Source organism: Xiphophorus maculatus, chromosome 3 (genome assembly GCF_002775205.1).
Source record: "Xiphophorus maculatus strain JP 163 A chromosome 3, X_maculatus-5.0-male, whole genome shotgun sequence".
Classification (NCBI taxonomy): Eukaryota; Metazoa; Chordata; class Actinopteri; order Cyprinodontiformes; family Poeciliidae; genus Xiphophorus; species Xiphophorus maculatus.
Genome location: NC_036445.1, coordinates 20,066,451 through 20,076,861, shown reverse-complemented (window position 1 = coordinate 20,076,861; position 10,411 = coordinate 20,066,451). Strand labels below are relative to the sequence as shown.

Genomic DNA, 10,411 nt, shown 5'->3' with positions numbered 1-10,411 from the left:
AAAAGAGAGGCAGAAATAATAATAATTAAAAAAATAAAATAATAAATAATAATAATAATAATAATAATAATAATAATAATAATAATAATAATAATAATAATTTAACACATAGGAATGTTCGTTTAATTTTTATTATCTTATGTTTCTTTTTTCTTTTTGTTTCTGTTGTGTGTATTTTGGAGGGTCCTACTGGTGTATCAGTTTTCTGCTGAAATTGTACGAATTTTCCCGCTGAAAAATATATATATTTATATTCGTTTTGAATTTATGGCTCACGCGCCTGTGTGATGCTTTTATTCTGAAAATCTCTCGGCCCGGATGTGTTTGGTCCGGCGGAACTAGGCTGATTTTGTCCAGTGGGAGGAGGTTTGTGTTCATCTTACAGAAGGTATTTGCCTGAATCCTGTCAACAAACTCGCAATGTCTGTTAGTGGTGTTTGTTAAATGGACAGTTTTTGACAGAAGTCTTTTTACGACAAGCAAACCGGTGAGATTTATTGGGTTCTTGTATGTAGTCATGAAGTCTTCGCGGATATTTACGAAGGTCTTCATGAAGTAGACGTTTGGTTTAGCTAGCAAGGTAGCGGCAATGCGCTAACACCAACTGATATATTAACGACATGGCTCTTAGAGGCCCGGTTTAAACGGGACTCAAAATGAGTCTGTGAAGCTAACAGTGCTATAACCTTTAGATGAGTGCTTTTGTTGTGGCAGACAGAGGGTTGTCGTTAATGCAGTGCTAACAATAGCTGCTCAGCTAGTGTCTTCGGCTTTCTGGAGTTCGTGATAGGAGCTAAACGCTCCTCTTCAACACTGTGGTGAGCAAAGTCTAACCTTATCCTTATCTGATATGTCTGTGTATTTATCTAGAGACGCATTTCGTATTCTTGATGTTTATCGTGGACAACTTATTCCGTCGCTATGCTACAAATGTGAATTAACAGTTTGATCACAACGAACAGACGTAGATGCCGTCTGAGCTCTGACCCCAGAAACTTTATTTCTGCTACATGAGGTCATGGCTGCTGTCAACATCACCAGGGAGATCCTGCACAGGCAGATCAGGGTAAGCACACCAAACCCGAAACTCTTAAGGTTTTCATTATATAAATCATGTGAAATAAACCTTATTGTTGTTTCTGGTATATTAATGAGATGTTGATTTATGTCTCTAGGACAGGAGAGCGCCGGGCTTCCAAAGGTCTTTTCATGTGACTGACCCCTTCATTAAGAGACTTGGACTGGAAACTGAGCTCCAGGTCTTTAACATCAAACACTTTTTATAATTTTTTTTCTCACTATGGATCCATATAGCTGAATACGAGAAGGGAGTCATGGTTGAAACTTACAGCTGCATAAAGTTGTAAAAAATCATAAGTTGGTAGTATTATTGTTAAACATTTCAGTGATGATATTGATTGTAATAAATCTACTTTTGTCTCTTTCAATTGTAATTACAGTACATCCAGTTTACCTTTTGCGTCTTAGCGTCTTAACATCTATGGCAATATCTAATAATGCGTACCATTCGCAATCAGTATTAACACTGATTGCGATTTGTTTGACTGAGTTATTTGAAGTCAGCATTGCTACTAGGAAATATCCAATATGCTATGTATAAAAGAAAGCCATGAAATTTACAGCTACATACAGTTTATTTACTCAGTTAGTTTCTTATTCAACAAGTGACAAACATTGTACTGTGCAACTTCTGTTTGTGAAAATGTTCTTTTAGTGTTGAAAGGCATACAAACAAATTTTAGATCACGCCGGTTTTCAGACTTGCATATTGAAAGTACTACGTCGGCTGTGTGTTGGCGCCTCCCACATCCTGAGTTTTCATATTCCGAGAGACGAGCGTGGAAACATGGATTCATCACCACTTCATTTATTTTCTGATGTTGTGCAGTCTATGGAGAAAATAACTGTCAGGAAATACTCCATTCTCAACAGTCTTTGATATGACGCACTGATGATGTTATATTTACAGTATATTGTTCACAACGTAACATATGTTATTGTATCTTTTCACAATCAATATCACCTTCCTCTACAGGGCCATACTGGCTGTGTGAACTGCTTGGAATGGAACGAACAAGGAGAGTAAGTCTTCAAGGCTTGAAAATGCATCAGCATCTTGGTGTTTTTTCTATTTCTCACTGTCCCCTGCCTGCATGTAGGTGACCATTTTAGTCTCTAATTTACATTTGGAGAGATTCTACTTTGTCCACTGACTGGTGTATTAGGCCTATGTTTGCCTGTTTTTAAAATTCATCTCTGTACGAAGCCCGTGTGAGGCAGCGCTGTGATTCTTGTACAGCGCTAAAACTGTGAAGCAAATAAGACTAAACTGTTGTATCAGTCAAACAACTTCAGGCAGCCAAGGCAGAAAGACAACAGTATTTATGCAATTTCTTTTTGTTTGGATTTTTTCAGTCATTAATTTTTCAATGAATGCAGCTTAACTTGTCTTTGTTATTCTTTTATACTCAGCCTGCTGGCTTCAGGCTCAGACGATCAACATGCCATCATCTGGGATCCATTCAGACACAAGAAGCTTACAACTATGCACACGGGCCACGCTGCAAATATATTTTCTGTCAAGGTAGTGCTACATTGGAATAACAGGAAAGTTTTAGTTTAAACTATTGAGACAATGGGGTCGCAGATCTAAACTTAGATTTGGATTGTTGTCTTTATAAAATACTTCATCATGTCCTAACCTTTAGTCTGTGTGTCTTTCTGTTTACAGTTCCTGCCTCACACTGGGGACAGGATCTTGGTAACAGGCGCAGCTGACACAAAGGTCCATGTCCATGACCTGAGCGTGAAGGAAACCATCCACATGTTCTCTGATCACACCAACAGAGTGAAGCGCATTGCCACAGCACCAATGTGGCCCAACACCTTCTGGAGTGCTGCAGAGGACGGCATCATCAGGTGAGAGCCCTACGCCGGACAGTTACTGGTTTTTGTTCTTTTTAGTCAGAAATTTGAATTTAGGTTGTAGTTAATCATCCATCCATTTGGCCGTTAGTCCATGCATGCATGTGTTGTTTCATACATTTTTCTCAGTTTACCTATTTACCAGTTTCTTCATCTGTCCGTCTATCATTTTTACAGTTTTTCTTTCTAAAATCTTAAATTGTTAAATATATGTGCAGGAATTTTGAACACATTTGAATTTGTGTTCAAAAAACGTTTTTGTTTTTTAGTAATCAACACATGTGAAACAGAAGTGGATCCTCAAATCTGTTTCAGTGTGCTCAGAGACAAGTTTTCTAGGTGTCGATCATTTCCCTCACGATGCCTGTGTGATATAAACACATCCGGTCCAAAGTCAGAGTTGATGGTGTTTGAAAAAGATTTGTTTTTCTTTTACCCTCCAGGCAGTATGATCTGCGGGAGAACAGTAAACACTCTGAGGTTCTGATCGACCTGACAGAGTTCTGCGGTCAGCTGGCTGAAGCCAAGTGTCTCGCAGTCAATCCACGGGACAATAACTACCTGGCGGTGGGAGCCAACGGGCCTTTTGTTCGTCTCTACGACATAAGGATGATTCACAACTACAGGTGAGTTGCTACTGATGTTCTCCCAGATTTGAGACATGTGCAGAACTGTAATAAAAGTAAATTTTGCTCCTTACTCAGGAAATCTTTGAGCCAGAACACATCAGCGGCTGTTCACACTTTCTGTGACAGGCAGAAGCCTATCCCTGATGGAGCCGGGCAGTACTATGTAGCAGGTGAATATAGGGCCAAATTGTCTCGTATCAAAATATTTGATTTGTAGATGCATCTCAATAAATTAGAAAATCATTTAAAAGATATTTAATATAAATAATTAAATTCAAAAACCAAAGCATGTGTATTCACTACATGTAGAGTGAAATATTTTAAACATTTATTTTGAGTTGAACACGCTGCCTGTAGTGGATCTACATAACTTATGGAAGTTTCTCTTTTTGAGTTGAACTAAGCGAACTTTTCGAAGATATTTTAAGTTACCGAGAAGCATTGTTGGAACGACGACATTCTCCTCTGTGCTCCAGGCCACCTGCCAGTGAAACTCCGAGATTACAACAACCGCCTGAGAGTCCTGGTGGCCACCTATGTTACCTTCAGCCCCGACGGCACAGAGCTGCTCGTTAACATGGGTGGGGAACAGGTGACGTTTCTCACAACAAACACACAATCGCATCCTGTTTTCTGTTATTTCCTCACTGGTGTAGTGATGAAATGTCTAATTAATTTGTGCCCTTCATACAGGTCTATCTTTTTGACTTGACATTTAAGCAGAGGCCGTATACCTTTGTGCTTCCAAAAATGTGCCAGTCAACAACAGGTAACGCTTTGCATGCAGAGTAATGCCTCAGTTTGTTGTGTAAAAAGGAGTTAATCTATATAGAACGAGTCTTTGTAATTTCTGCTGCTGTCGCCTTCAATTAGATGTCCAGAATGGAAAGACGACAAACGGCGTCTCTAATGGCATCCATTTACCTCCCGGCCACATTGGCTTTACAGAAAGCAAAACACAGTCCAGGTAGGATTCAGCTCTATCTCCTTTAATACATGGTTAGCTTTACAGAAGCTTTACCTCTTGCTTTTTGCTTCATTCTTCTAGTTTTACGGAGCTTCCTCCTCACTTGGAGAAAATAAAGCAACAGGCCAACAACGCATTCGCCCGCCAGCAATGGACACAGGCCATCCAGCTGTACAGCTTAGGCATTCACGAAGCCAGGGGCAACGCCATGCTGTATGGGAACCGGGCTGCAGCCTATATGAAACGCAAATGGTTTGTGTTACGTCATTATTACAAAATATACTATCGTCTGTGTGATTTTTTAAATTTTATTTTAAAGCAGCAATCTAACATTTATATTTGTGTATGTGACTTACAGGGATGGAGACCATTATGACGCCCTCAGGGATTGCGTGAAGGCTCTTGCTCTGAACCCGGGACATCTGAAAGCACATTTCAGGCTGGCACGGTGTCTGTTTGAGCTGAAGTATGTGGCAGAGGCTCTGGAGTGTTTGGACGATTTCAAAGGAAAGTTTCCTGAGCAAGCACACAGCAGTGCCTGTGATGCCTTGGATAAAGACATCAAGGCTGCTCTTTACTCGAAGTCGGATTCAGGTGAGAAGATGGACACCTCTGGTTGTCTGATTTGTAACCTGTAGATATGTTCCTTTTTTGTTTCTGACATTTAAGCTACTATAGCATTAATCTACAGCTTTACATTTACACTAATCTAAAAAAAAGGAGAAAAATAGTGAAACTGGCAGTGGTATATATATATAGCTTTAGCATTCTAATTATTTATTAGGAAATACCGCAAAGTAGATCAAATATATTTTAAATGTTTTTGTCTTCACCTGCAGAAGATAAAAAGGGCAACAGCTCCATTCGTTTCCAGTCGTTCAGTCGGAAAGAGTCCATCCCTGAAGATGAGGTGGTGTTGAGGGAGCGCAGTTTTGACTACAAGCACAGATACTGTGGTCACTGCAACACCACCACTGACATCAAAGAGGCCAACTTCTTCGGGAGGTCGGTACACTACACTGTCATTCTACTGTTGTCTCACTAGGGGGCAGTCTAGAGCTGTGTGTTTACTATCAAGTCTGGTCTCCCGGTTTGTTTCTTGTTTTTTAATCATATAACAGAATAAGTGTCACTAATGCAACAAAATATAAAATATTTGTCAAATGTCTGTCCAGCTAAACTAACAGGAGTGAAGCTTTGATCAGGGATTCACTTTGATTTAAGTTTTGATTCGGTCTAGGTCATTTTCATTTTGTCTCCTAAAACAGTTTGATGCGGTGCCGGTCTGCGTCTCATCTGGTACTGCACAGAATGAGTCAGTAATTAGTTTCAAAATGTTTTTGAATTTATTATTGATGATGGTCACACCATGAAACATGCGTTATTTTTGAAAAACCTGGATCCATTCATCTGTTTGTGCAGTTGGACAATGCAGAAGAGCAGGGGTTGCTGCACAAACTTTGCTATAATGGTTGTTACTGCCACCACCGTGTTGGTCGCACAAAGCTAGTGCATTTCTGTAACCACTCCCAGAGATTTTGGAACAAGTAGCCGGTTCGCTGGATGACAGGAAATGTTGGAGACCTCTGATGTGAAATGTTTCAGATCAGCGGCTGATTGATTGGGGTTCTGGCTGTGTTTCAGGCTCTGTTCTTTGTGTTTAGGGTCATTGCTTTACTGGAAGGTGAATCTCAGTCTCAAGTGGCGTGCTTGAGACATTTTCTTCCATGGTTGCTCTATTTTAGCTCTGTCCATCTTCCCATTTCTGTTGCTGCAGAAGAAATACATCTGAACAGATACTGAACGGTCCTTTTATGGAAGATGGTGGTCTGGTCAGATACGTTTGCTGTGTACCCTCGGCTTGTGCAAACTACAAACAGGACTACTGCTTCTTTTTTTCCCTTCTTCCTGCTCCCATGCAATAGCCAGAATTGTGGAGTACATGAATAATAATTGCTCCTCCAGAGTGAAAATGGTTTGTCAGTTTACGTGGAGGGTTGTGTTTTGATTAGTTTACATTCGTCCTATACTCTCTTTTGCCTGATTAGATGTTGTTGATGGATTGAACAGTCCTTTGTCAGATATTCAGAGTTTGTTTATCCCTGACCTGTCTCAGCAGTATTTATGAAAAGGCTTAAAAACTAATAAAATAACACCTGTGAACTGAGTGTGACCTCTGAATGCAGACGTTTGCATGGTTTAGAGCATATAAATGTATATAGAGCTTTTCAGATTGTTGTTGGCACAAAAAATGTAAAAAATCAGGCATTGCTTACCACTAATTGACATTTCTCTTACTTTGTGTTGACCAGTCTCTTAAATACCAATAAAATATTTGACAGTTCATGGTTGTAAGTTTAAAAGAGTTTGAATACTTGTGCAAGTTACTGTATGTCTGTCAAGTTCTCCTTTAGGTAACTTTTCCAAGATGTCTTGTCAACAATGAGTCATTGTTGTGTATTTGTAACACAGCCAGCAGACAGAGACGGTGTGAACAGGCTTAGTGCCATAACAATTAACTGAATATTTCAAATGTACTGTGACTCCAGAGAAGCTGGTTAATTACTCCTGAGCTTTCAGACATTTAAACGTTTAGTCGGTGAACCCACAGGCTGCATGTCCCAATGTACTCTTGTGTCATGGCACATTATGACTCAGCATTGATTAACCTCATCCGGTTTGTCGTTGCGTTTTGTTGTTGAGCTGGGTAACCAAACAGATTGTGTCACTTCATTCTGAACCTCACATACCAGAATATCCTGCTCTGTCACCTTTCATAAAATTACTGGAAAAATTAGCATTCTGCCAAAAGACGTTCAATTGAAAAAGGACTGCACTGATTTCCAAGTAAAATCTTAAAATTTTACCAGGAAAATTTTAAGATTAATGTTTCTCCTCCCAAGAATGCTGCTCAACAGACGAGTCTAAGCGGTTTTATTTCCTCTCCAGCAAGGGCCAGTATATCGTGAGTGGCTCGGATGATGGCTCTTTTTTCATCTGGGAAAAGGAAACGACTAACCTGGTGAGGATCCTTCAGGGAGATGAGTCAATAGTCAACTGCCTGCAGCCGCACCCAAGCTACTGCTTCCTGGCCACTAGCGGTATTGACCCTGTGGTTCGATTATGGAACCCCAGACCAGAGGTGAACAAACTATTTATTTATCTTTTGTACACTGTTGATAAGTGAGCTGGAAATGTGTAGAATTGGATGGGTTTGGTTAAGAATGAGATTTATTTATCTTCCAGGTGCCGTGTTCTTTACAAAGTCAAAGTTTATTGGTTTTTAAAAGGGCAAACTTATATTATTATGCCATAGTAAATATGTCCCTTGAAAATGGTCACAAAGCAACGATATTGTCGTCCAGCTTATGTGTTATCATGACAGGCCTGTTTTCTTTTCCGGCAGACCGACGGTGACAACGGGCGTGTGGTGGAGGACATGGAGGGAGCTGCTCAGGCGAATCAGCGGCGAATGAATGCCGATCCATTAGAGGTAATGCTTCTGAACATGGGTTATCGCATCACAGGCCTGCGTGGCGTCGGACCCGACGGTTCAGACGACGAAGACAGCTCAGAGGGGCCGGTACAGTGCAGGACAAGCTAAACAGACCGCCATCCATTCTGTAGAATGGCTTTAGGAAGCAAAGGACTCTCCCAGATTCCGTTTTAACATCTGTACCCCGCTTCCGCTGACAGAACATCGGCCGGCTGTCGTGTCACCTATCTGCACTATGCGCCGCCCTCCCTTTGTCCCACATAAGGACCGGTGGCACTTTTGGGAGTGGAATTGACAGAAGGCAGCAACACGATCTCATGCTTTCTAAGTACCAACAGCGCCCTCTCTGCTGTGACGGAGGAGACAGCAGAGCTTTTGAGAAGAGCGCCTTCCACGTCACTCCCCAGTTTCTCACAAGGAAGGAGGTGTGCAGCACTTATACCTTCTCAGGTTTTTGTTGGAGAGTCTCGCAACACAAGGAAGAAGCGGCGTGGGTTCGATTGACCTATTTTCAGGTCACAGAACAGATCTACTGTCTTCTCCACGGATGGAGCGAAGCATCCCGGCGTCCTGCTCCAGATGGAAAAGCCGCACACACACCAGTCGCTGATGCTACGTTAGACTCGGATGGAGTTTGTGTTACAGGAAGTCATGGAACGAAGAGTAGCTCCTCACATTGTGATGATTGTTGCTAAGATAAAATGTATTTATAGTTTGAACTGTCAGGAAAAACAAGAGTTTTCTTCTGCCAAAGTTTACCACCTGTGTTTTAAACAGCCAAGGATTAATGTTTAGGTTCTCTCTGTTTTATTCTGGCCTAATTTGGCTCATTTTAGTTTAGAGCTTATAAAAATGCATATAAAATGAGTTGATTATTGACAAGGGAGTATTTGTAACACAAATAACTTTCTAATATTTTTTTGATTTCACTCTATTTGCACATAAGATGAAATTTAAAACTTTTTTTTAGGAACAAGTGGGAGATTTGTGTTTTAACTTGGCTCAAATAGTCGTTACCATGGATTTCCTGGCTGCATGGCTTCCCCATTAGTCCACTGCTGCCTTCAGGTTTTCAGCTTGCATGAGGCTTCTCACGATAAAGCAGTGACGTTATTAAAAAAAGAAACAAAATGCACACCTGCACCTCATCAGCAGTGCAGCTCACTGAATTTCCTTTGACCCCAATTAAAACGATATTAATGAATGGGTCCTCGGTGAATAACATGGCTTCCATGTGTTTTACTTTCATTTACGCTTCTCAGTTGTTGTTGTTTTTTCCTTTCTTCCATGGGCCCTGTAATGAGCTTTGATGAAATTAAATTAAAATAAGATTATTAACTTATTTGTCTTTCACCTTTTTTTTCTAGTATTCCCACAAGCATTTAACATTTGCACAAGTGAAACATCAGTGCAGACAGAATACTATCTAGGTTAGGAAGATGTAGCTCACTGTCTCAAGCTGCTGTATGCTCATTCATCACCATGAACTTTTCTCTGTGTTTCTGCTGACTATCGCAGAACAAAATGTCCTAAAAACAGTAGAAATGAGAGTAGCCAGCTCCAAGGAATAGTGCCTCTAAAAGGAACATTTGGATAAAATTATTTAAGTTGGAAAAACTTCTTTAGTTGCTAATTTGAGTTATTTTGTGATGCTATATTCTATGTTAAAATAAAGAATGCTTCATGAGCCTGCAGTCTTCTGACAGTGGTGGTATGTCTAGTAAAGTACAATTGATTTAGCTTTCAATGTGTATGCTCAACTAACCTTATTTGCATTGCTCTAACACTCACTGACTGATATTGTTCTCTCACTATTCCTATTATTCGCCCAGATTAAAGCAATTACAGAAAACTGTACACCTACAAAATGGTTTCCAAAAGTAATACTTTTTGAACTCATCATAATGCCACCATCAAACTGATGGGATTTTACTGAGATGTTCTGTGACAGACTAACACAAAGTATATAAGACTCTGTACTCTGATTGCCCACAAATAAAACAAACTTGTTAAACATTTAAAGGTTTGTTAGAGAATAATAGTAAACGGCATCATGATGGAACTCCATAGACAGGCCAGGGGTAGGAATTTAGACATTTTAGACAATGTTATTTAAAAAAATAATAATGGGAACTCATATTTAAAAGTATATTTTGGACATTAACACAATTGATGACTACACTTGATTTTGATATTAACTATAAAGCACTAATGAACGTGAGGATTAATGAAGCTGGACGCCCATGAATCTACCAATTTATGGGTATCAAATTGAACAGGGCCCACTTTTCAGATTTCTATTTGCACGGGGCGATAAAATCTTATTTTCCTCCCTTTTCACAAATGAGCACAAATTTCATTTCGTAAGAAAAC

The 10,411-nt window shown here is 40.0% G+C and overlaps 1 protein-coding gene across 7 annotated transcripts; it reads left to right on the top strand.

The window, feature by feature from the left end:
- The first annotated feature begins 339 nt into the window (after window positions 1–339).
- Window positions 340–9,974, top strand: wdtc1 (WD and tetratricopeptide repeats 1). Of its 7 annotated transcripts, none has more exons than XM_023331373.1 (16): window positions 340–487; window positions 1,016–1,066; window positions 1,176–1,259; window positions 2,057–2,103; window positions 2,494–2,605; window positions 2,753–2,940; window positions 3,390–3,572; window positions 3,651–3,745; window positions 4,052–4,167; window positions 4,269–4,344; window positions 4,449–4,542; window positions 4,624–4,794; window positions 4,901–5,136; window positions 5,382–5,547; window positions 7,492–7,684; window positions 7,949–9,974. In XM_023331373.1, exons 2-16 carry the CDS (start codon window positions 1,019–1,021, stop codon window positions 8,144–8,146), a joined length of 2,007 nt encoding a protein of 668 aa, XP_023187141.1. In that variant the 5' UTR covers window positions 340–487; window positions 1,016–1,018; the 3' UTR covers window positions 8,147–9,974. The 7 variants fall into 7 exon arrangements, with proteins under 7 accessions (XP_023187141.1, XP_023187138.1, XP_005798508.1 ...); XM_023331370.1 differs by having other exon boundaries at window positions 871–1,066; XM_005798451.2 differs by having other exon boundaries at window positions 340–818.
- Window positions 9,975–10,411: the final 437 nt, after the last annotated feature.

Coding starts and splice junctions, on each gene's coding strand:
- wdtc1 (XM_023331373.1), top strand. CDS start 1,019: ATGGCTGCTGTCAACATCACCAGGGAGATCCTGCACAGGCAGATCAGG. Junction 2,606..2,752: donor CAAATATATTTTCTGTCAAG/GTAGTGCTACAT, acceptor TTCTGTTTACAG/TTCCTGCCTCACACTGGGGA. Junction 3,573..3,650: donor AGGATGATTCACAACTACAG/GTGAGTTGCTAC, acceptor CTCCTTACTCAG/GAAATCTTTGAGCCAGAACA.